This window comes from Alternaria novae-zelandiae, assembly GCF_023758075.1.
Source record: "Alternaria novae-zelandiae strain BMP 2774 chromosome Unknown scaffold_9, whole genome shotgun sequence".
Lineage (NCBI taxonomy): Eukaryota > Fungi > Ascomycota > Dothideomycetes > Pleosporales > Pleosporaceae > Alternaria > Alternaria novae-zelandiae.
In genome coordinates, this window is record NW_026056969.1 from 1,369,192 (window position 1) to 1,393,815 (window position 24,624).

Sequence of the window (24,624 nt, forward strand, 5' to 3'; positions counted from 1 at the left end):
TACCACGTGCTCCGCAAAAAAAAGACCCCGAGGTAACTACAAAGGTACAAACAAGAACAAACTGCTCGCCAAACAGACCTCTGGACAACTACCAGGGTACCAAAAAAACCAAACTCCAGATATGCAAAAACTCAAGCCTCTATGGGCGGTGGGGGGTATCATGGGGTATCAGGGTCGTAATGTAACCGTCGTGAAAAACCTCGTAAGCGACTGAACTCCATGCTGTGCGCCAAAAACAATGCGAAAAGAGAATCCGTGTGTTCGAATGAAGAATGGAAGAGTTGTACTCATTCCAGCTCGGTGGTAGGATGGCCGGCCAGCAGAGTGGTTGCGATACGCTTGCGTGCATCGTCCATGCCGTCGGTAGAAAGAACACGAGTGGGAGCGTCGCCGCGGATGAGGGTCAAAGCGTTCAGGAGAGTGAAGACACCGCAATCGCTTCCGTTCTTCTGTTGCTCACTCCTCTGGCCAGTCTCTTTATTCCACTCCGAAGGAACCCAGTGTTCACCGAGCTCCTGCTCGAGGTATTTGACGAGCTTGTCGATGTATGTTTGTCCGTCAAGACCCATAGAGTCAAAGTACTCAATAGTGCGTTCCCGGGGATAAACCGCGAGCAGACGCCAGTGACCTCTGTCGCAGATGGGATAGAGGAGGAGGTCGGCGTCGAGGTACTGCTTGCCTTTCAGCTGGAACCTGTTGGTCCAGCGAGAAGTATCGGCAGTCTGGTACCAAAATGACGAAAAGGCGTGAAGGGGCGGTGCAGGACCGTTGCGCTGGTGAGCGAAGCCCATTTCCTTCTTCTTTGCAGCGATGAGAATAGAAAGATACTCGTTGACGATGCTGTCGTTCAACCATGCCCTGGGATCACCGTTGAAGACGCGAGGCAACAGAGTCGCAAAGTCTCGAGCGTATAGCTTGTCTTCAATGACGAACGAATCTGGCTTGCGGCCGTATTTGGTCTTGGCTGCGGCGTCTTGCAGTGCAGCTTCTTCCTCGGGAGTGAGCGGCGCGATGAGTGGCTTCTGTGGCGGTGGGGGAGGCGGTGCCAAGGCAAGCTTCCTCTGCATTTCCCGCTGAAGGTCTTCGAGGAGCTCCAGCGAGAACTCGCACTCCAGGAGCGATTCATCGGGTGCGTCGAAAGCGTCAACGGAGACACCGCGCCAGCCGCCATTTTGCGCAGGAGAATCAAAAAGGGTTATCTGCGGGCTGCTGTCTGCTGACGAGCGAGAAGATGATGATGCCTGGCTGGCATTTGATGCGCCGCCATCGTTGTTCTGGAACACATTGTGGTATTCCCTGATCGGACTTGAAGTAATCGTCTCTAGCGTGGAGTCGAGCATCTCGCTGACTTTCGTGTCGACGTAGAAGGGCTTGCATTTAGCATCCTTTTCCCATCGCACTCCCTTCACTCGCGGCGGAGACGGCGCATCAACGAGGAATGATAAGTCGTTGGCGTATTCGACTTCAGAGGTTTCAGTGACCTCAGGGAGAAAGGACAAGTCGTTGGCGTACTCGAAGTCGGGGACGGCAGCTTCGGTTTCAGTCTTTGGTTGTGATGGAGATGCTGATGGCCAAGCATTCGTGGAGTGGAAGGGGTTCTGGTTGAATGACTCGGCGAAACTGTTCTTAGCCTGCTCGGTATCGGCGAAACCTTCCTCCGTAGACTCGAGCGCGGCATTGAGGCTTGCGATGCGCTTGCGTTCCCTGTACATCTGTGCCTTGACCAATTGACGTCGCAGAGGTGTGACCGTAGGCAGGTTGGAAGTGCGCTTGCCATTGGGGGCTGGGCTTGCGGATGCTTGCGATGAGGACAGTCCTTGCGCCGACGGTGACGTAAGACCTGAAGAGGCATGGGCAGTTGAAGCATTGCGGAGCTCAGAGATCCAGGCCGGGTTGGCATTGTCGTAGGCAGGCGGGTCATAGTGGTATAGTGGGGATGACAAGACCGGGCTTGCGGGCGAGGCAACCGCGGGTGAGGCGACCTGAGGGCTGTTCCAGAATATTGTCATGGGAGAGCCGGTCTGGGGGTCGCGCGGCGGGGTTGAAGTGAAGACATCCTCGAAAGAGAAGTCTACACTGACCTCAAGGTCCTCGTCGTCTTCCAGGCTGACGTTGCCGCCCTCGTCGAGAGATACATCTCTATTGTATGCTCCAGGCACGATTTCCTCGAATTCTTGTGTATGTGCTGATGACGTATATTGAATTGGCGGAACGCGGAATCGGTTGGGGCTTAGCTCTGACGCGCGCGCCTGCCTTTGGTGTTCGCGACGCGCCTGGTTCGCGCGCGCGCGCACTGAAGGCGACGGTGTCGCGCATTCCTCGTCTGCCAGACCTGCGGAGATGAAGCGCTTCTTGTTGGAGCCGGTGGCGGAGATGATGGGGATCGCCTTGATAGTCTCGCGGCGGAGATAGCGGTTTGCAAGGCGTGCGGGGAGTGAGAGCAGGTTGGCAACGCTCACGGTCGCAGCCCACTTGCCGAGCGTAGTGAAGAGAGAAGCGCGCGGAGGTATGACTTCCTCGGCGGCAATGATGTGATCTTGTGGCCATCCGCCTGGGATACGCAGATGTGATATTGAGGAAGGGGTGTGTTGCTGCGCCTGCCGTTGTTGTCAGCTCGCGTCGCGTCAGTATAGGCAGCGACGACTACTTACCTGCAGTTGGGGAGCGCCGAAGCCATTGGCAGCGACTAGCATATCCGCAGACGCGCTGGAGAGGTAGGCGCTATAAGCGCGCTTGTTAGACATTGTTGGTATTGCTTGTCGCGGTGGTGGGTGCGATGGGCAGTAGTGACAACAATGTGGTGGAAGTGGTGTAGAGTGGAGAAGGGACGAGGGTCGCGGCTGCTGCACAAAGCTGCCCGCAGTAGCGGCCGCGCACAGACCCGCGGCTAACGGTTCGCGCTAAATTGCCTGAGGCTCTTGGTACCCGGCGCGGAGAAACAATCCACCATTACGGCCTGCTTCCAAGGTAGTATGTGCCTGCAGTGCGTGGTCCTGCTTCTCCCCATATCCTGTCATAGATCCTGCTGCCGCCGTCGATATCGCCTTGCACGCCACACATAGCCTCCGACTCCAACGCCCTCCGGATTGCAAGTCGCTACCGCCCACCGCCTCTACTCGTGTCTGCTGCACGTCATTGGTCGAGTTTGAAAGGGCAAGAACCCCTCGACAGCAGCTCTACATCACAACAACCGATCGACCCCCCACCTACATCGATCCCGCCGCCCCGCAACCATGGATACCAATATGGAGGACGTCAAGATGCCAGAGCCTATGCAGCTGTCGTCTGCCCCCACGACTGAGCCGACCACAATCCCCACGCTGGACGGCTGGATTGAGAGTCTGATGAGCTGCAAGCAGCTGGCCGAGAGCGACGTGCAGAGACTATGCGACAAGGTATGCGACACCCGCCTGGCGCGCAATGTCATCGGGGATGCCTTTTCTGACAAGCATCGTGTTACAGGCCCGCGAGGTACTTCAGGACGAGTCCAATGTACAGCCAGTGGTACGTACCCTTTTTGCCGCGCCTGCGACATCTGCTCACCGTCGCATAGAAATGCCCCGTCACTGTCTGCGGTGATATACACGGCCAGTTCCACGACTTGATGGAGTTGTTCAAGATCGGTGGTCCCAACCCGGACACCAACTACCTCTTCATGGGTGCGTTGCCTGCCTCAACCCTGCCCGCTCATACTGACTGACGTGCACAGGCGACTATGTCGACAGAGGCTACTTCTCCGTCGAGACCGTCACCCTCCTAGTCGCACTCAAGATTCGATACCCCCAGCGCATCACCATTCTCCGTGGCAACCACGAGTCCCGCCAGATCACCCAAGTCTACGGCTTTTACGACGAATGTCTCCGCAAGTACGGCAATGCCAACGTCTGGAAATACTTCACAGACCTATTCGACTACCTGCCGCTCACCGCCCTGATCGACAACCAGATCTTCTGTCTGCACGGTGGTCTCTCGCCTAGCATCGACACCCTTGACAACATCAGGGCGCTCGACCGCATACAGGAGGTGCCTCACGAAGGACCAATGTGCGACCTGCTCTGGTCCGACCCAGACGACAGGTGCGGCTGGGGAATCTCACCCCGTGGTGCAGGATACACCTTCGGTCAAGACATCTCGGAGGCCTTCAACCACAACAACGGCTTGACATTGGTGGCACGTGCTCATCAGCTAGTCATGGAGGGGTATAATTGGTCGCAGGACAGGAATGTCGTTACCATATTCTCGGGTATATTGTTCAATTTTCCATTGCCGATGATCCCACTGACCTCGTACAGCACCGAACTACTGCTACAGATGCGGTAACCAGGCCGCTATCATGGAGATCGACGAGCATCTAAAGTATACCTTGTAAGTTCCTTCCCTCTCCATATGATATGTTCAATATCTGACACACGTCCCAGCTTGCAATTCGACCCTTGCCCACGCGCAGGCGAGCCTATGGTGTCGCGAAGGACCCCGGATTACTTCCTCTAAGCGAACTCTTCCTCTTGGCTCCCACCGCTATCTCAGCACAGCGTTACATTTGGAAGTCATCACTGAATACACTATGTACGATTGCATTCCTGGTCACCCGAGCCGTCATGAAAAGTGACGGGAGACGCGTGCCAACGACGTGCTCGCTTGTAATGAGGCTCTCATCGTCTACAAGGCCCAAGAAGCCGTACTAGAGACACGTGGGAATGTTGCAATAGGTGGTGATGTAGCTAGTGCGAGACTGATAATGGTAGAGAGTTGGCTGTAGAGCTCCCTATATGTGCTTTGGTGAATATGTTTGTTATTTGTAATGCACTCCCGCGCATGGGCATTGATCTTTGACACGCGATCTATATCCTCATTCCATCGCTATACCTTGGGTAGTAACAAAATACGTGCTGTATTGAATGGTGACCCGGATGCTGTCTTCTTAGAGATGCACAGTATTATGTCACGTTGACTTGTTATCATCAGCACTGCACATGCATTAAGTCAACAGAAAATGTCATTCTCTGATGGTGCGCAGTCTGTACCGCTGGGCAGGCGGCCTGCAACGAACCATCCCAGCTGAGTCAGCCACCATCTTGCATCTCGAACTTTTGTCCAGAACCAACATCTCGAGCCACACCACAGCGCCCGCCCATAATGCCTCTCACACTCTTCCGACGTCTTGCGCGACCCTCGATCCTCTCCGCAGTTGCTTTCGCTCCGGCGCGATCAACACGGCCATCAATCGCCGCCTCCGCTTTCCAGAACAGTACCCCAGCCTTCGCAGCCCGCCCAACACCGTCGTCGCGCGCACACAAATGCACATTGATACAAGTCCTGCGACAGGGAAGGATAGCGCGGAAGGCGCGTAAACTGCGATCGCCACAATTGAAGGATAGGCCGGAGCTGAAGGGCGTGTGTCTGAAAGTAGGAACGACGAAGCCGAAGAAACCCAACTCGGGCGAGCGAAAGATTGCGAGGGTCAGACTGAGTACGGGCAAGGTTATCACGGCGTATATTCCAGGAGAAGGTATGGCAAACACATGGGAGTGGTAAGCTACGGGGAGACTGACCAGTACGCAGGTCACAATGTACAACAGCATTCAGTTGTCATGGTACGAGGCGGACGAGCGCAAGATTGCCCTGGTGTGAAGTACCATTTGGTTCGAGGAGCACTGGATCTGGTAAGTCCCATGAGCACAAATATCATGGGAAGACATGGCTAACACTCTGCAGGGTGGTGTCGGTAGCAGAATCACCTCACGGTCAAAGTACGGAACGAAGAAGCCCAAGACGGCATAGATGGATACTGCGGTGGAGTGTATACATATGATTGTACCATACCCTAGCATCATGGGCGTTGAAACACAGCGGACGTGGAAATGCATCATCCGACTACTCAAGTATGCCTGGTTCAACGACGTAGGCACATCGCAGACATCCGTCATGGCATTATGACACTTGTGCATTTGTTGAATAGCAGTCGTGATCATCTGTAAAATCGTGTACCATTGGGGTGTGGCGCACGTCAGTATACCTCGGAGGTTTACCTATGCAGCTGCAGCCCGACGGCTCGGAAGTCGCGTCATTCCAAGGATTCCACGGTCGACTTCCGCACCAAGTCCACAGCACCCTTACATCGTCGCGCAAGCTCAAGACGCTTGACCCAACTATCGCTGTGAACTGCATCTGTCTTCACAGTCGTTATGTATCTGCTTCAATAATTACTGGATTTAATCAACACTTCGAGTAGTTCTGCCTGCCGACCCATCCTCGGATATCCGCAACCGCCGCAATGGAGACGCCAGGCGCGTCTGCCAACGCGACTTCCTTCTTGCCGTCGCCAGCAGACTTGCTCATGGCATTACCGCGCCTCTTCTCCAAGGCCAGTTCTCTCGGCGACATGATGCGCTCGGGTGGAAGCGTTATCGCGGAACCTACAGCCAACATGACAAACAGCACCATGACGACTACAGGCTCGGGATTTGTGCAGGAATCCATCGCTGCAGCGGCTTCTGCGATTTCGACCGAGGGCGATATGACCGTGTGGCAAGCTTTGAGGAACGTAGCCGCCTGGTTCAGCTACATTACTTCCAAATGGGCCGTCGCAACATTCGCCCTGGTGAGCATCTGCTCCCACGACTACGACTACTACCTTTTGCTGATATGATATCGCAGGCAATCGTGCTGAATAGAACCCACTTCTACGCCAACAGCCGCGTTCCACTTTCCTTCGACCGCCTCTACCTTCGTTTCGCCCTCTACATCATGCCCTTGATCCTCTTCCTCTATCAGACGCAGAACACTCTACGGGCGATACGCTGTCAGACCTCCCCGGATTGGTCAGAGATGCAGTACGGAGCGGATGGTAGGCAGCTGGACACAGACTTCGGCGGCGAAGGCGGCTGTCTATGGCAGGTCACGTCAAAGATACTCTTCTGGGAGACTACAGAGAGCTCATGTCGAGCTGCGAATATGTTGCCCATCGGCCCGGCGACCACGCGGCCTTCTGGATCGCTATCGCTTCTATGGCCCATGTTCGTGACACTTGGATTTGGCCAGTTCGTTGATACCTTGGCCTGCGCTCTACAAGGAAGACGCCCGATTCAGGAAGTCGGAATGACCATCTTCGAACATTCGCTCGCATTTGCAGAGGCTGAGGCTGTCGTTACGAAGCCGTTAGCGGTCGATTCCGTTCGCTTCTTCAAACCGAAGTCTGTCTTCACTCCAGATGGCACATCCTTCACGATTCCTAGGTCGAAGCTCTCCAAGATCGCCAATGTACCACCGGAAGTCCTGTTGATTTCTCTCATCTCTAGTTTCAGCCACTTCATGAGCAACTTGTTAGCAATCGCCGGAGTGCGCTCTAGATGGCGACTCGTCACGACAACAATCTGCGGACTTGCCTACATGTCAGCTTTCGCATGGAGCTGTGTTCGTCTGGCAACCATGGTCACTGATCCAGACCACTATGTGGGGATCTTGAGATTTCCTACTGTATGCATCATTGGATTCATCCCGCACTTGCTGATACTTGTGGGCATCGCGATATGCGCACTAATCTACCTGCTGGCCTTCATCATCACCGTACTATCTCCACCTGCAGGACACGCCAACAACTTGTCTCTGCGAGAGAGATTTGCATCCGCTTACGGCAATCTCCATGCCAACATTCATCTGTCCTCGATAACGCCTTTGACTATTAATTGGCACGAAGACTTCTATACAACTATACTCAAGGTAGGCTACGTCATTTTGACATCCGCCAGTGAAGCCGTGTTTCTCAACGAAGGAACTAAGGTCAATGTGCACCCAATGACCTGGCTCGAAAAGCAGAGACTGCAGGAACTGCTCGCTCGGCGAAGAAGAACACGAGAGATGATCACCGACATCCCGTCCGAGCTCAGGAACGACACATTCGCGCAAGGCATCGAGGTAGTTGACGAACTCAACGATGTCAGAACGGATACATCACTGTCAGGTTATGCAAAAGAACGTAAAACGCGAGGAGTACAGGCATCCACTGAACCAGCCATTGGACAGAATGATCCTGCGATTCAACAACGTAGTCGCTACTTGCAGACCTATCAGTTCTTCTTCCGTATATCAAAGTTGATTATACTTAGTCTCGCAAGGATCACGGACTGGGCGTTGACTAAAATTTCGATCAGCTATCGACCAAGATGGCTACAACGCGCTGTTGGGTTCCACGCTGATCACGCTGAAAAGATGTATGCTCCGCGACACCCAGATCAAGCGTTGGCAAGAGAGTCATGGCTTACCACAGATGATCGGTCTCGAATTCGCCAGGACCGGAATTTTGACGTTGAAGTCTTTGCGAAGGAGAGGCTCCGACAGAGTGGGTTCTATTCGGGGCCCAATGGGGAAGATTCTGAAGAAAGTCTTGACGACTACCTGTATTCCTGGTGGCGCAACGGTAGTCTATGGAATGACGTTGACAACACCAGAGACTATGTTGACTCGCAAGATGATGACACGACTAGTGTAGTGTCATTTGCTACCACAACAGACAACGATGAGTGGTCAGACATGGACGACGGTCAAAGAACACCTACGCGTGCAACATACCAGAGAAGTCGGGAAGCAACACCCATCCCTGACGACGCAATGGACTTTTCGAGACTCTCTCAACTCCTGGATCCGAAATCTAGTGAGGATCGTGAAGAAGCCAGGCTGCTGTCTCGCCACCTCCAGAGCTCCAACATCATGACTCGCTCGCAGTACCGCAAAGCTCTTGAGCGCGAAGAGGCGAAGATCCTCACAACATCACGCTATAAGATGAGCGGCGGCGTCAACATGTCGCCCGAAGAAGAAGAGCAACTTCTGGAAGATCTTATTCTCAGTCGTCGGAGCGCAACCGCCCCACAAGGCGCAAGTACAGCTGGAAGCTGGGACTCAGGTGCAGAAGGTATGGGCTCAGAAGGACCGCAATGTGTAGTTTGCCAGATGTCGCCAAGGACAGTACTGGTGTGGCCATGTGGGTGCTTGAGCCTGTGCGACGACTGTCGGGTGGGGTTGGCTTCGAAGAACTATACGGCGTGTGTGTGTTGCAGGACTAATGTGGCTGCATACTCGCGTCTTTTCGTGCCTTGAGAATCTAGGGGTCTGCATAGGGCTGGCGTTGAACATTTGTTTGCATGATCCTGTACATGATAGCACATTATACAGGAATCGATCGAAAATCTACTTCATAGGAATCCATATTACCATAGGATATCGCCAACTTTCACTTTGACACTGATGTGGACGGCAAGGCACCTGTTGCTTCGGAACTTATCGGAACGAGACCGGCTACATTCAGGTACTTAGGCCGTACCTAGGTAGTGGTGACGTTTCCACACGCCATGTGATAGTCGGCCCACTGCTGCAAACTGTTAGTATCATTTGTTCCCCCCACGTTCGTAGCTTCCTAAGTGGCGATCGTCATATCGATCACCGCCGACTTGGCAACGCAAACCGAGTCATCAACTGCACCCCCCGAACTCCCTTCCACTCCAACGTTACCAAACTACCCAATTTTCGCCCACGCCTACATCCTCTGACTGAGCATTTCCAACGAGCTCGGTCGACTGCCCTCACCCAAGAACCAGACCCAAAATTTTATGCAGCCAGAGCCCATCAACGCATCACAAAACGTTTCGTACCAGCAAACCTCTTTCGACACCGCCACCACCTCCCAGCATGGACAGCGCCGCAGCTTTGACTTCCAGGTCTCTCTGCAGCCTCACTCGGGTGAGCTGCGGGGAGAGTCTGGGCCACAACCCCGCGGGTTCGCACGCGATGCGACGCGTTCAGAGGCCGACACTGCAGTCGGGACCGTGGAAACAGATGGACTGAAGCGCGTCGCGTCTCCCTCGCCACCCCCGAGGGACAGGATCACCGAATACGAGAATGCGCTGAAGTCTTCACCGCGAAAGCCTGCTGATGGACCCCTCTTCGAGATCGTCAAAAGCAACAAGAAGCCCAGCGATAAGAGCTCTCCTATCGCGAACCTTCCTAATGGTGTGTACAAACGCCTCGAGAACGGGCGGGACATGAATGCATGAACAAGAGCTGACGTTGCGTAGAGGTTCTGATCCATGCTATCGCCCACCTGTCACCGAACGACCTCGCCGCCGTATCCCTTGTCTCTCGCCGCTTTCATGATGTAGTCACTACCCCACACGCCTGGCAGGTGGCATTCGGTCGCTACTTCCCTGGCCCACACTCACTCGAAGATGCCGCCTTTCGTTCAGCCCTTGAGGGCAGTGGCTCAGTCGTGCGATCAGAGAAGAGACGCTTCACCAGGCTCACTGCGCTGGCATCGTGGAGAAGCGAGTACATTCTACGCACGAGACTATTGCGGTCTTTGGTCAGGGGCAAGCCTGTACAGGTACCTGCGACACCGTCCCGCGCATCTCAGATGCAGACCATCACCCCAATGATTACCTACGATGCAAAAACGTATACTATCATCAACCACTTGCAGGCCACGTTCGGAACCGGTTTGAACAAGAAGATGCCGCGCTTCATCCATGGTGCAGACGATATCGGCATGGTGACCAGCAGCGATCCGATGACTGGCAAAGTGGATCCTTGGGGACAGAGCGACCCTCACTTCTATGGCCAATTCTCAGAACGCTTTCCGGGTACCGCAGAGTGGGGTCTGGGCTCAGGAGAGGTCGTCGGGCGACCCAACGTTATGGACATATCGCAGCCATACGGTATGATCTATGGCCAGGGCTGTCCAGAGGGCTCGTGTTATTACCGCTCCCTTGAGGAGATGCGTGGTCGATTCATAGCTGAACCCACCGACTTTGCTATGCCTGAAGTTGGTATACCAAAGCTAGGCATCGACGGCGGTGCTATCTGCAGCGTCTGGATCGCCAAGTCAAACACGATCCCGACCCTTTCGGATGGCTTGATAGGCATGATGATGGGATCCGCAGCTGGCGTCGTCAGTGCCTGTAGCATCGGTACAGATGGTCTTCGCTCGTCCCGTGTACAGCGTGGGGAGCTGACTGCGCGCTGGGTTCTCAGCCCGGGAGTACCTATCATCGCCATCGCCGTCGACGAACAATACTCAACCAAGCGTTATGCTCAGAACCGCATTTGGGCGGTCGCTCTGAATGCACTTGGCGAGATCTTCTACCTCACCAAATTTCCAACTCGCAGCCAGGCTACGAAAGGCGACATTGAGCACTACTCCGAGTATCTGGGTTGGCTCACTGGCCGCACCGTCTACTGGAACTTGGTGGAGCCCAGTCGACGTACTGCGAGGCCTGATCCCTACAGCGATGCCGATGTCGACGGTAGTTATTCGCCACGAACCTCATGGGATGGCATGTGCCTAAGCAAGGATCAGATCATCGCCGAAACAAGGGAGATCCAAGAATATCTTCGCAAGCAGCCAAAACATTTCCGAAAAGCATGCCTTGGATGGGATATGCGACGAACGCTCGAGGTTGACTTTGCTGGAGACGATGGAAATCATGCTGGGGAATCCGTAGTGGTCTTCGAATGCGGGCTTGAGGAGGGAGACATCGCTGATGCTAAACGCTTCACCCGATGTAAGATTGACGAAAAGGACAAGAGTACGAATATCTCAAGTCGCATTTTCACGCCTCAGCCTGCGCAAGCTACATCTTTATTCGGCGGTCCTGGCGCGGATCCTACAAAGCCTCTTCGTGGTCGCAGCTCTTCATACATCTCGAGCACAAGTTCACCAGAACGGGCCGCTCTGTTCGAAGAATGGAGGTGCTCAAAGCTTACATTCGGCGGGTTCAAGAGCACTCAGGTCACTACAACTGCTTTGGACGTCTCTACCTTTGCCACTTTGACCTTGTTTGAGGACCCTGCGCTTGGTTTCTCGACTGCCTCGACTGCATCCTCGCCTTACTCTTCCCCGATGTCGGTTGCAAGCCAGCCGGCCTCTCCCTCTGACATTCCTGGACAGCGCGCAAGGTTCCTCGCCGCTGGTACCAAGTCTGGCGTGGTGCTGCTTTGGGATGTCCGGGCGCCTACGTCGCGCTCGTCGGAGTACACAAACGACATCGAGCCTGTTCGTATCATATACACCGACTCGCCAGAGATATCCTGTGTGGCTGTCACCTCACTCTATCTCGTAGCAGGCGGAAACGACGGCTTGGTACAGGCATGGGATCCACTGGCTTCGAGCATGTCGCCCATAACAACACTTCACTCCCGACATGCGTCGCGTGCTCGTAGACAGCTTGTGCAGGCCCAAGCTTCCGTTCAAGGAGTCGGCATCAACATGTTTGCTGCTGGTGCCGTATGTCTGGATCCTGATCCGACCGTCTTGCGTGGTGCAGTATCTCTTGGCAATCAGCTTCGATTCTGGAGTTACAGCTCATCAGCAGCCGATCAGTATAGGAGCAGTAAACGCAGGCTACGAAGAGCCGAGCGTGGAAGTAACAACACCACAGAGCGCTTCGCCGGTACAGGCAGAGTCAACCTGAAGAACTACATTGCCAACGAACAGTTCGAGTTGGAGCGCGATAGACAAGAGCGTCACAAGCAGGCCGAGCGTTTGGCAGGCCGTTTTGGCACGGAGCTACTAAGCGAAGAGGAGGCTCTAGCATACGCTGCAATGCTTTCGCAAGAGGCTGCCGAGGCAGACGAACTACGCCGCATCGAGCGCGAGAGCAGTGCCCCTAAGAGTGAGCCTGTAACGCCAGAGGCGAGCGTCCAGGGCCAACCTTCATCGCCTGATACCAAGGACGACGACGAACTGGATGCCGACATCGCCGAAGCCATCCGTCTATCTCTCAACGATAGCTCCGGAGCTGGCAGCTATGAACCCGTTTCCACACCTCCTTCTGCGTTCGAGATTCCGATCAAGTACGCCAAGAGCAAAAAGTCTCCGCCATCCCGCTCCCAAAAGAGTACGCCCAGGAAGGGTAAGGCCGCTGCTAGTTCAAGTAACGAGAGCGAGATGTCAGATTTGGAATTTGCTATGCAACTGAGTCTTGCTGAAGAGCAGAGTCGAAAGGATGCTGAGGATGCTTTTCCACCGCTCAGTCCAGCAGCTGGCAGTAAGGGTAAAGGGAGAATGTGGTAATTTGGTTGGCTGGCTGTTCAGCTTGTCTTGGGCGTCTTTGCTATTCACCTTTCTTCTCAGCGGTCTCACGCTTAATACATTTGGATTATCACGTTTGTTCGATTCTTCGTACTGTACACCGATAGTCAGTATTGGCTCGGATGTACCGTTGCACCCTGATCTTCCCGGTCGGGTTTCTGTATCGGGAGGGCAGGAGCTTCTTGTACCTTGCGCAAGATGAGAGCTTAGTCATAGGCCACCTCTAATAGCTTGTTGCTTTCGATGTCGAAATTCAAATCTACATCTATTTTGACATCCGCTCATGATCGGTACGACTGGACTTATTGGCACTTGACCGGTTCTTCATGGCTGGCACTTAATGCGGTTAGCTTGGAGGCCTTACCGCCCAGACCCCTGACACTTCCAGGCTCCAACCAGGTTGTGTTCCTGTCTCAGACAACAGCAAGTATAGAGTAGTGTCGGATAAATTTGTTCAAAAGAGTTGGAAACGCGCGATATAATCTCAAATTCGACGCCAACCTGCAGTAGAGAGAGTGCCTGGCGACTACGTCTCTTGGTAAAGTTTCATCAGCAACCTTCATCGGCATTCGAAAGACTACGAGGGCAGCTTCTGAGAGGTGCCGGTTTAGAATTCGATACCCACAGCAACTAGAGAAGACAGTCGCAAAGGCGTGAAGGCGTACTTCCCGTCAGCAGCAGCATGGCGGGTCTCTCAATCACCTCAGCACTCCTTTCCCCTATCAACAAGCTCCGCGGGAAACCGAATCCATACCAGAAAAAATACACCGCTCCCAAGACCCCGGCCCCAAACAGTGAATTCCTAGCCGAAGCCCGTCAAGCAGCTGGCCGTGATCCCGTGACCGGAACCCAACAGCACACACATCCAGAACCCACGAGCGCCGACCTCCTAGCTGAAGCCCGTGAGGCAGCTGGTCGCAACCCCGTGACCGGCCGCCCACAGCCCGTTGTCAACGGCAAGAAAGCGAAGAAGCAGAAATTGTCGTTGGGACAACAGCAACAGGCGGCTGAAGAACAGAAAGCCGCGTTCCTTGCTTGGGCGGCAAGACATCCACAGGAGGGCGGGCGGCCGTATGAGAGCTACGAGGCTTTTGTGCAGGAGATGGTGGCGAAGCGGACGGGGAGTTTGGAGCAGCGGACGGGCGCGGGATATTATGCGCCTGAGAGGAGTGTAGGGGAGTATTATTCGGGTCGGGTGAGGGATTAGGGTGGTGGTGTGCGATTGGGGTTTGTTTTGTTTGTACTGATGAGTTATGGCATGTGGTTTCCTTGTTCTGGCGAATGATGCGTAGTTTTTCATGGAAAGAGCTTTTTGGGCAGGTGCAGGTGGGGATGTCTGCAGCTGAGAGCAAACGGGGGTTGGAAGGTGCAAACGGAGGTAGATGGGGCATGTGATGGGGTCTGTCAGATCGTACTTTCCTCAGCTTCTCTCTCACCTGTTTCGCATAAGGCCTGTTCAAGACCTTTCTCATTCTGCCCTTCATACATCTCCGAGAAACACAGTCAATCGGAACACGTCACCATGGGTTCAGTAATGCTCCAGCACCTGCCCTCAGCATGGCACGTCGACCAAGCCATCGTACGTTACCTTCACTCATCAACTCCACCAGACCTATCCCCTCAAATGCAACCCTCCGCTACACCCAGACTAACACCCACCAGCTCAGCGAAGAAGCCCGCATAGTCTGCCTCCGTTTCGGCGCCGACTACACACCCGAATGCATGGAGATGGACGAGATGCTATACAAGATCGTAGACGCAGTCAAAGACTGGGTCGTCATCTATGTAGTTGACAACAAGGTACTTTCCTTCCCTCCTTCCTTCCTTTCCTCTACCCTCTCACCCTCCCTACCCATCCTATCGCTTCCAAACCCCGCTAACACCCCTACCCCACCAGCAAGTCCCCGACTTCAACGCCATGTACGAAATCTACGATCCCTGCACCGTCATGTTCTTCTGGCGAAACAAGCACATGCAGGTTGACTTTGGCACGGGCAATAACAACAAGATCAACTTTCCGATTGGAACGAAGCAGGAGTTGATTGATATATTGGAGGCAGTGTATAGGGGAGCGAGTAAAGGGAAGGGGCTTGTTGTTAGTCCGAGAGATTACTCAACTAAATGGGCGTACTAGACGGAGGGAGAAGAAGGATGGGAAGAGATGAGAGCGAGGAGTGTGGCCCTGAGCTGTCTGATACCGAGGAAGAAGGAACGTCGGGTACGTGGGTTGAGAAGAATTGGCACGTTCTGATCAGCCAGAAAAGACAGCAAGGCTAAAGTGATGATATGATGTATAAATTTGTAATCTTGTTTCCTATCTTCGAGGCAACTAGCCTTACGTCTGTTTCCCAACGGCAAAATCCCAAATACTTGTCTCTAGCTGTACACCTTGGGCAATCGCCAGACAAGATTCTCAGACGCCATCCAACGCCATGCCATGCAAGTTAGCTCGCAAATATTGCAAATGAAGCAAGATCAATCCTCGCTGTGAACAAAGCAGAACAACGCCAGAAAGGTATGCAGCGCCCTGGCAGGAAATGTTAACAAGTCACACTAATGCTTTGAAGAAAACAGATGCAACTTCTTCTTCTTCTTCTCTTTGCCTTCTTTCTCTTCTTTTCCGGGCTTCGTGGTACTGCTCTGCGACGGCGAAGGACTGTGTTTTTGCGGGTTGGAATTGAGGTTGATGGCACCCATGGCTGCTGTAGGGGGTTTCGGGCCAGCGACTCTGGGTCCGGACGGCAAGCCACCAGCCATGGGAGGCTTTGTACCAGCAGGCGGTGGTGCTGGCTTCGGAGGCTCAGGCTTCTCGAACAAATGTGCTGGGGCTATAGGCTGCGGTTGATCGATGGGTAAACGCAGACTGCGGCGGTTTTGACTGAGATCGCCGACTTGGCGGAGGAAGAGCTGCGGCTTCATCATGTGTGAGGTGACGAGGAACACGTCTCTCGAGGTCTTGTTTGAGACATCATAGCAAGCGCGGGCCTCGGAGTAGGTTGCACCGCCGGCGACAAATACGATCACGCGCTGACGGGGCTCCGCACTCGCAAGTCGCGATTTGGCCCATGTCGGTTTTGCGGAGCGGAGGGAAGCGGGTGCAGTGTTCTCTTGTGCCATGCTGGCGACATCATCGGGTGACATCTTAGTGAAGGGAAAGACGTCCTGGGGCAAGCTGCCGCGGATGTGCTCCTCTAGCATGTCTTGGAGCGCCGGGTTAAATCTGGATAGACCATAGTCCTCAGTATTTGGAGGTGGGGCTGCTTTCGGTGGGAAGAGCGGTGGCTGTGCATCTCTTTTCTCTTTCAGTTGTCTGGCGACTCGCGCACCAAGAAGGTCAAGGTTACGAATAACGTCGCCGTCGGGAGGTGGCAGTTGAGCGTGGAAGAGGAGCTTTTGGAGGTCGGCTGGTAGTATTCCGTTCTTAAAGATTACGTAGAGCGCGATAAGGCGTAGCCGGTCAGCTGGCGTGATCTCTTCGTCGTCCAATGTGCGCACAATCTGGTCAGTCATGTTCTTGGGCTTACGGTAGTCTTCGTCAAGACCGGTAGCAAGGCACTGGAAAGGTTAGCGACAGCCGTGATCCAACGTTGATGGGACTCACCTGTTCCACTGAAGCAAGATCTGGGAGTTTGTGCTTCTGGAAGATCTCCATGCACTTCTGCGCCATGGTGAGATGTAGCGAGTAGGCTTCTTTCATCTCCTGGAACTGGGGCAAACCAGCGATCATATCCTTGATTGCATTTAGACCATTCATGCCAGCAGCGTTCTGGGCGTCTTGGTTTGTGAAATGGGGGTTGTCGGCGATGAACTTTTGGAAGTCGCTGATCAGCTTGTCGAGAGTATCCTTCATGTGCCGATGGCGGTTTTCCACCCATATCTTGTCCTTGTCGGATATCTCCATGTCTTTCTCCTCCGCCTCGGGGTCCTCTTCGTTGACAATGGTGCGGTAGGTCACCTTGTCGCTGTCTTGTATAGGCAACAGATCCATGGCCATTGCTTGGTATGTGAACTCGTGGAGGAAGGGTGCCATGAGGTCCATGGATCGATCGGTGATGTAGAGGGCACCGCGGGGTCGGTTCGATTGCGGGGGGAAGTCTTGGTTGAACTGCGCGTACATGTCGAGCTTGTCTTGGACGAAGCGGGCGAGGTGTGAGCACAAGACGCTGGCCTCATGGGTTGGAGCTCGCGGTCGGTAGTATCGGATGATGGGGTATTCGCCGAGTGCGACGCAGATTCCGGTGATCTAGGGCTGTCAGCAGAAGCTTGCAGGAGAGGTAAACTACCCACTCTTTCCGCAATATCCTCCATGTGGCGCACTACGAGGTTGTTGCACTCGGGGTGGTAGAGGATGGGGAAGCTCCACGGGTCTTTGAAGGTGACGAGGTGCGACTCCTGGGGGTGGAAGTCGAGGTGCACTGTGCGGAAGCTCCGAATCTGCTCGCGCGCCATCTGCGACCGGTCTATGCGCTCCTTGAGGTGTGGTGGTAGCAGCGTTGTCCATATCAGAAAGAAGCCGCGGTATCTGCGCTGGTCGAACTCGGCCATCATGCAGTCGACAATGTGTGGCTTGGGCGTGATGATGTACACGGCGTCCATGTCGCGGATCGTCTGCCGCCGGTCCTCGATGCGCTCGATGTCTGCGAGGTTAGGATCTGGCGTCTTGGGAGCGTGCGGAGTCGCGTACTTGTGATGTTGAGGTTGAGGATGTCATCTTCCTTGACCACGTTGTTGATGAGCTTCTGGCTGTCCTCGTCCACAATGAGTATCTTCCACTGCGCGGTAGCCGTTAGCGGAGTGCGGGCGCATTGTAGGGAAATTCATACGTCGCCGCGCGTGGTCTGCTTGATGGAGTTGAGAATGACTATGTGGCCTATCAGCACGTGTCCCTCAGGAGTTTCGAGGTGCCAATTTACGGTCGCGCTGGATATCGATCATGGAAGCCATGTTGGCGGGGTATCGCAGCGAATGCCGCTGGGAAAAGGCGAGGCGGTGGAAGCGGCAGCGGTAACGTGATGCGGTGACGAGGGCGTGTGTGGGCCACCTGGGCAGCTCTGTCGGGGCGAGGCACACGTGGTGCTGGGCTGTCGCGGCGGTGGTGAGGAAGGCGCGTCTCAGCTAGAGTTGCGTCGCGAGCTGCGGCGGGCAGGCGCCGCCGGAGGTCCCTACTGTACTACTGTGGTAGATGCTTGGCAACTTTTTATTCGACATTACGTCGTCGACTTGAACATTCCTGTCGTCTTTCGTTTGTACAGGCGCCTGGCGCTTTGAATTCTGTCTTTTCGTCTTTCCTCTCCCGCATGATACCCACCATTGGCATGCCTCTGCTGCCGGCGCGACGGAGTTCGCTATGTCTCATCTGCTCTTTCGCCGCCCGCTCTCGATCGCGAACCCAAAACCTCTTGCCCCGAATCCAAGCCGCACACCGTTCCGCTCCAGCCAAGCCCTCGAAGACGACGCATTTCAATCCTCTCCATCAGGGTAAACTTGCAAAAGGAGGCGATTCCAGATCTTCCAAGTCGTCAATACCCATAGGCATAGTCCGCGACAAACTAGACACCCTGCACAAGGAATTCGCCACGCCAGAATTTCTCGACCGACTCCAAATAAGCCGCGAAGACTTCGACAAGGAATGGACTACCTTCGAGGGATCCATCACCCTATGGATCAAGCAGGCCCCGCGTGAGTTGGTCACGTTGGTGCAGGAGGCCCAGCGGAGAAAGAACACACTTGAGAAGAGGCTACGATATCTGTTCTATGCGCAAGCATGTGGCGGCCGCTTCACGACGGCCGAGGCGGAGAACCAGAAGGAGGTGGCAGACCTGCGCTACCCAGCCGAATGGTATCCAGCGACACGGGAGATTACGCGGACAGTACACATGCACGTTGGGCCGACCAACTCTGGCAAGACGTACCACGCCCTGAAGCGTCTGGAGGAAGTCAACTCGGGCATCTACCTCGGTCCGCTGCGCCTCCTCGCCCATGAGGTCTACACGCGCCTGAATGCAAAGGGCAAGCCATGCGCTCTGGTTACGGGTGAAGAACAGCGCTTGCCCGAAGACACACACGCCAACATGTACAGTTGTACTGTCGAAATGGCTCCGCTCAACACTAGATTCGATGTGGCTGTCATCGACGAGATACAGATGATCAACCACCAGGAACGGGGCTGGGCATGGACACAGGCTTTTATGGGTCTACAGGCCAAGGAAATCCATCTCTGCGGAGAAGCACGCACAGTACCACTGATGCGCGAGCTTTGCGCTCTTGTTGGCGATAAAGTGCACGTACACGAGTACGAGCGTCTGACGCCACTCCAGATCCAGCCGAAGAGTCTGGGAGGCAACCTCACACTCCTTGAGAAAGGTGATTGCATCGTTGCTTTCACCGTCCTGGGTATCCATGCGCTGCGACGCGAGGTGGAGAAGAAGACAGGCAAGAAGTGCGCCATCGTATACGGAGGCTTGCCACCTGAGACAAGAGCTCAACAAGCCCGCTTATTCAACGACCCAGATAATGACTACGACTACCTCGTGGCGAGTGATGCCATCGGCATGGGTCTCAACCTGTAAGCAGTGTGTCATGTTGACTTTCAATACCTGGATGCTAACCAATGAAGTGCTATCAAGCGTGTCATTTTCGAATCTACTATCAAGAGTAACGGCCTGAACTACGTGCCCCTGCAGATCTCCGAGATCAAACAAATCGCCGGCCGTGCTGGGCGCTACAAAACTGCTCAGCAAGCAGTAACTACAGACTCCAAACAGGCTTCGATTGTTGACGGCGCCGTTGACCCCGCCATTGGCCTAGACGACAAGCAACCCGATACTGTCGAGGCAAAGAAACCTGAAGAGAAGACTATAGGATGGGTCACTACACTCGACCAAGTCGACCACGCGGCCTTGAAATTGGGCATGAAGCGTGAGCCCGAACACATTAGCACAGCCGGCCTCTTCCCGCCGTCGCTCATCGTTGAGCGATTCGCCAACTACTTCCCCCCGGGAACACCTTTCGGATACATTATGCTACGTCTACATGAGATCTCTGAGCTACACCCTCGGTTCCATCTCTGTGCACTAAAAGACCAGCTGGCGATTGCTGACGCCATTCACATGGTCAAAAACCTCAGCATTCAAGACCGTATCATGTTATGTGCCGCACCCATCAACATGCGCCAACCGTCCCAGAAAGCGTTTCTGCGCCACCTCGCTGAATGCATTGCTGAAGGCAAGTCGGGTAGCCTATTGGATCTTGACACTCTGCCACTCAGCGTCATGGACCGGCCCGCGTCTGTCGAACGCAAGTATCTCCACGATCTGGAGGAACTACACAAGATGCTGGTATGCTATCTATGGCTGAGTTACCGATTTCCCAATGTCTTCACCACCAGAGCCCTTGCCAACCACACAAAGAAACTCGTTGAGGATCAGATCGAGAAAACGCTCAACGACTTCTCGTTCATCGAGCAAGCGAGGAAGCGGATGAAGACGACCAGAAAACAAGCAAGAAGATCGATGGTATCTGAGCCCGAGGAAACCGGTGAAGTCGACGGCCCCCAGGTTGCGGCTTTGAAGCACCACATCTCTGCACCGCCGGGCATGCCAGAGGAAGCGAAGGATATTCTCACCGATCCGCGATTGGCTTCCGACGAGCCCGCAACTACCGACGATGTAAACGAATACCCTGATGATCTACCAGTCACCAAGCTGGATTCGCTCGCAACCGAACACCAGGAGCGAACTGCGAAGCTTTCTGACGAAGTCAACGACCTTCTCAAAGGCCGAGCACAGTATGCGGCTGAATCCAACGAAGCCGTACGTTCCGTGAACTAGACGAGCTTTGTATGAATGCATGTATCAAGAATTGTAAATCTGGGGTAGAGTTGTATATATTCTCCTACATACGTGATGTCTGTTGTAACATAGCAGCCAAGACCACGACATAGGTTGACTTGCATAATTACGACGAGACGTTAGAAAGTTAGACATGTACTATACCAACGATTCGAAGCCCGCCTTGTTGGACCGGCGACCGACAGCACGAAGAAGGCCGACTCCTCTGATTTTTCCCCAAATGCCGACTGTGAAATATTACCCATCGTTCTTCTTAAGTTACAACAAACATTCTCACAGATACCTCAAAGTACAGAACAGGAAAAGAGCCTCTTCCCATCCACAATCATCTACGAACTCCCACCAACCCACTCAGCCCCTCCATTCGCCGCAACCACACTCCCAGTAACCCATCTACTCTTGTCACTAACCAGGAACCCCACAACATCCGCCACATCCTCCGCCTGACCCATTCTCCCACCTTCAACAACCTTGACCTTCGGCAACCGCTGCTCTTTCAATGCCTGCACGGCTTCGGCTGGAAAGGCGCGCAGTCCAGGTGTATCTGTCAACCCCACCGACACGGCATTTGCTGTTGTGCATGGAAAGCTGTGCGGCAACTCGATCGCCCAGGAACGTACTAAAGACTCCATGGCTGTACGTGTTGCGTTGAATAAACCAGATCCGGGTGATGGGTCCCGCACGCGGTCGGAAGAAATGACTACGACGCGGCTATGCGTCGTGAAGAGTCCCTGCTGGACCAGTTTCTCCATGAGTACGATCGGCCAGTGCAGATTCCCCGTCAAAGAATCGTTGATGTCATCTCCACTTGCGCTGCCCAGTCTAGGTCGCGTATTGTGCGATGCGTTGAAAACGAGTATGCTGAGTTTCTGATCCGGGAAGTACGTTGCTAGGGTTGTGAGGAGAGTGTCGACAGAGGATAGAGATGTTATGTCTGCGACTACGCCTCGCATAGTCGGAGCTTTGCTTTCGGCGGTAGCGTAGAGGTTGCGGACTGTGCTGGAGAGTGTGTCGAAGATGTGGGCGGATTGGGGGGACGAATAGGTTCCTAGGATGGAACAGCCGCGGGTTGCGAGCGAGAGGGATATAGCGCGGCCTATGCCTTTTGATGCTCCGCTTGGGAGTTGTTAGATCTTGTTGATGTGGTAGGCTAGGGGTTCTCTTGGGGTGCATGCTGAAGTGGGAAGTCGACAGAATGCCTGATGTGACATGGGGTCATCATGAAAGGAATAAAGGTGTTAAGTGATCAGGTCTCCTTGAATTGGTATTGACGGCATCATTGAAGAAATTGGAGCCTTACGTTACAATGGCAACTTTGCCCTTGAGATCCTGCTCCTGTAGCGCCGGCGCGGGAGGTTGGTAGTCTGCCATGTTGGGACTGATCAACGTAATATATCTAAACACGAAGAATAGTATTACGTGCGAGTCTACAAGAAGTTCGATTTCGCGTAAACACCTTGAATAGTATGCAATATGGTGCGACATGTACGCGTTGAGAGATGTGAGAGCTGTTGTTAAGCTACCTAGAGCTGGTTGTTAAGCTACTCCGAAGCAGGTTGTTAAGCTACTCCGAAGCAGGTTGTTAAGCTACTCCGAAGCACCTGCACTGCAATCTTTAGCGCGAAGGAGCACCTGATGAGAGGCGAGGCGCAGGTGTAACGACCAATTTGCCTCGCCAGAGCCCTTATCTATAGGAGGACCTAGACATTGTCTTGCCTTTGCTGCATGCACGCTCTTTAAGTCTCAGCAAATAGATCGTTGCTGAGAGAACATATAATTCTACCTAGGTTACGTTCGTAGAAACACCTCACTTTTTGACAAACTGCGACACAAATTGGAGCTATCGGATACACCGTCAACTTGTCTATTCAGAGGACAGCCAGGGAAGTCATGGTCATGAAGGTTCCAAAGCCATTTATAGAAGATCCAAATATCTGATTCATGGCGGCATATGAGTTAGCTGGCTGGAGATTGGAACTTGGTGACGAGGGCCGAGTATGTACATGGGCTGGGATAGTAAGCGTGGAAGGCGCGCCGCGTGATGTTATCGCGGGTGCGTCATAGCTGGCGCACAACTCGGCGAGACTCGAAATGGTAGGCGCAACACCAGCAACAATGAAACCTAAAGGAGATATGGTATTCTAACGCAAATGCGATGAGTCCAGCGTGAACGAAGTCGCGTGAATCATGGTACAAAGTATATCCATGGATGAAGGGATTGCACGACCACGACTCGCATGTGTTGAAAGGGGCGCTAAATCTCCCGGGCCTTCCGCAGTGCTTGCGCCTTGCAACAACGAACATCGTCACCCAAACTCTTTCACTCCCATCGTCATCTCCCTAGCATAGCCACGATGAATATCCTCGATATCCCACGTCCCACGGTAAGTGAATCTGAACCTTAAAATGGACAGGACTGACCCGCGCGCAGACGTTCCTCCAGAAGATGTCTCTTCGGACGGGGGCCGAGATCATTACTTACCTCCAAGTGATAAACAAGGCGTCGGGAGTCTACGGCCTCCTTGCGCTTCTTACCGGCGCGAAGATCGATGGCTTCCAGCTGTCCATGTACCTCTACTCGACCGCCGCACTCCTCGCTACCACATTCCTGTACAAGCACATCCGGTTACAAAGTCCCTTTGAGTCGGTATTGCTGGCGCACCTGTATGCGCTCGACTCGGTCATCAACGCGTTATACACAGCCTTCTTCGGCATCGCGTGGTTCTACACGCTCGCCGCGCACCCAGACGAGAATGCCGGACTATCGCCGGGCATGAAGGACAACGCGGGTTTCACCAGCCCCAAGCACAACGTCACACAGGTCGATATTATCGCGGAGCCCACCGACGGCCTGAAATCCGGTCAAAACGCTGTAGCAGTCGGACAAGGCGGAGATGCTGGCGCCGGGCTAGGCAACGCCGTCTTCCAAAGTGGAAGCATTATGAGCATCTCGCTGATATCTGGCTTCTGGGCTCTTCGCGTCTACTTCGTCTTCATCATGCTGGCTTTCGCGCGCCAGTGCCTCCGCCAACACATCGCCGCCAACGCCTCCTCCGCCGCATGGTACAACTCGAACAACATGCAGACGTCCGCCAACGACCTCGCCGAGAACCCTTTCGCAGAAGGCAAAGAAGAGGGAAGCGGCTGGAAGGGGCAACTCGGACGCGTCATGCTCAGCGGTGCGCCCAAGTACTGGCTCGGTGCTGATGCCGGCGAGGGCGAGGACTGGATGCGCAGCCTGGGTGGCAAATTCAAGAAGACCGCACAACTAGACCAGCCTGTTGGTTTCAACGAGCGCGAGCGGAGGCGGAGAGCTGGAACTGGCCCGCCAGTCCCTCAACTCAAGCTGAACCCTGAGCTGCCCAAGTAGACCGCGTCTGAGGCGCATTTTTGGCCTACCAGGCTTTGTAGGAGAGGGGATGATTTATGACAGAGCCAGAAGTTGTAATGACATGACCTAGGGCTGCGCATTCTCGAACTAGAAGCGCACGTGTACCATATACATTTATCATTTTGACGTACATCAGACCTCGGGACGGGCGGAATCGCACGATAGCGAAGCACGTCAGATCTACCACTATTTTCCGCGTAGCATAGCGTTTACCATTCGCAAATTAATTTCTTTACCACAACAGCAACAACATTCTCATGCCCGACGTGCTCCTGAGCTCTGACTCATCTGGCCCCAAATCTTAC

At 54.1% G+C, this 24,624-nt stretch overlaps 10 protein-coding genes across 10 annotated transcripts; 8 read left to right on the forward strand and 2 right to left on the reverse strand.

The window, feature by feature from the left end:
- Positions 1–287: 287 nt before the first annotated feature.
- J4E88_005355 (uncharacterized protein) lies at positions 288–2,693 on the reverse strand (the record flags this gene model as incomplete). Its single annotated transcript, XM_049398995.1, has 2 exons — positions 288–2,597; positions 2,688–2,693. The coding sequence occupies 2 exons, from the start codon at positions 2,691–2,693 to the stop codon at positions 288–290; spliced, it is 2,316 nt and encodes a 771-aa protein (XP_049255675.1).
- Positions 2,694–3,233: 540 nt separating this feature from the next.
- PPH1 (Serine/threonine-protein phosphatase PP2A catalytic subunit) lies at positions 3,234–4,369 on the forward strand (the record flags this gene model as incomplete). The annotated part of the gene is made up of 5 exons (XM_049398996.1): positions 3,234–3,395; positions 3,463–3,504; positions 3,554–3,659; positions 3,710–4,243; positions 4,293–4,369. 5 exons carry the CDS (start codon positions 3,234–3,236, stop codon positions 4,367–4,369), a joined length of 921 nt encoding a protein of 306 aa, XP_049255676.1.
- Positions 4,370–5,136: 767 nt separating this feature from the next.
- On the forward strand, positions 5,137–5,781 carry J4E88_005357 (uncharacterized protein; the record flags this gene model as incomplete). The annotated part of the gene is made up of 3 exons (XM_049398997.1): positions 5,137–5,509; positions 5,563–5,663; positions 5,716–5,781. The coding sequence occupies 3 exons, from the start codon at positions 5,137–5,139 to the stop codon at positions 5,779–5,781; spliced, it is 540 nt and encodes a 179-aa protein (XP_049255677.1).
- A 493-nt stretch (positions 5,782–6,274) lies between these two features.
- J4E88_005358 (uncharacterized protein) lies at positions 6,275–9,059 on the forward strand (the record flags this gene model as incomplete). Its single annotated transcript, XM_049398998.1, has 3 exons — positions 6,275–6,601; positions 6,658–8,908; positions 8,947–9,059. The coding sequence occupies 3 exons, from the start codon at positions 6,275–6,277 to the stop codon at positions 9,057–9,059; spliced, it is 2,691 nt and encodes an 896-aa protein (XP_049255678.1).
- A 543-nt stretch (positions 9,060–9,602) lies between these two features.
- J4E88_005359 (uncharacterized protein) lies at positions 9,603–13,060 on the forward strand (the record flags this gene model as incomplete). The annotated part of the gene is made up of 2 exons (XM_049398999.1): positions 9,603–10,002; positions 10,068–13,060. The coding sequence occupies 2 exons, from the start codon at positions 9,603–9,605 to the stop codon at positions 13,058–13,060; spliced, it is 3,393 nt and encodes a 1,130-aa protein (XP_049255679.1).
- A 700-nt stretch (positions 13,061–13,760) lies between these two features.
- J4E88_005360 (uncharacterized protein) lies at positions 13,761–14,285 on the forward strand (the record flags this gene model as incomplete). Its single annotated transcript, XM_049399000.1, is given in 2 exon segments — positions 13,761–13,767; positions 13,786–14,285. The coding sequence occupies 2 exon segments, from the start codon at positions 13,761–13,763 to the stop codon at positions 14,283–14,285; spliced, it is 507 nt and encodes a 168-aa protein (XP_049255680.1).
- Positions 14,286–14,600: 315 nt separating this feature from the next.
- Positions 14,601–15,212, forward strand: TXNL4A_1 (Thioredoxin-like 4A; the record flags this gene model as incomplete). Its single annotated transcript, XM_049399001.1, has 3 exons — positions 14,601–14,657; positions 14,741–14,878; positions 14,976–15,212. 3 exons carry the CDS (start codon positions 14,601–14,603, stop codon positions 15,210–15,212), a joined length of 432 nt encoding a protein of 143 aa, XP_049255681.1.
- Positions 15,213–15,631: 419 nt separating this feature from the next.
- On the reverse strand, positions 15,632–18,022 carry J4E88_005362 (uncharacterized protein; the record flags this gene model as incomplete). The annotated part of the gene is made up of 6 exons (XM_049399002.1): positions 15,632–16,633; positions 16,680–17,321; positions 17,366–17,715; positions 17,763–17,850; positions 17,902–17,939; positions 17,992–18,022. 6 exons carry the CDS (start codon positions 18,020–18,022, stop codon positions 15,632–15,634), a joined length of 2,151 nt encoding a protein of 716 aa, XP_049255682.1.
- Positions 18,023–18,393: 371 nt separating this feature from the next.
- J4E88_005363 (uncharacterized protein) lies at positions 18,394–20,907 on the forward strand (the record flags this gene model as incomplete). The annotated part of the gene is made up of 2 exons (XM_049399003.1): positions 18,394–19,643; positions 19,695–20,907. The coding sequence occupies 2 exons, from the start codon at positions 18,394–18,396 to the stop codon at positions 20,905–20,907; spliced, it is 2,463 nt and encodes an 820-aa protein (XP_049255683.1).
- A 2,375-nt stretch (positions 20,908–23,282) lies between these two features.
- J4E88_005364 (uncharacterized protein) lies at positions 23,283–24,298 on the forward strand (the record flags this gene model as incomplete). Its single annotated transcript, XM_049399004.1, has 2 exons — positions 23,283–23,312; positions 23,360–24,298. 2 exons carry the CDS (start codon positions 23,283–23,285, stop codon positions 24,296–24,298), a joined length of 969 nt encoding a protein of 322 aa, XP_049255684.1.
- Between the last annotated feature and the right edge of the window lie 326 nt (positions 24,299–24,624).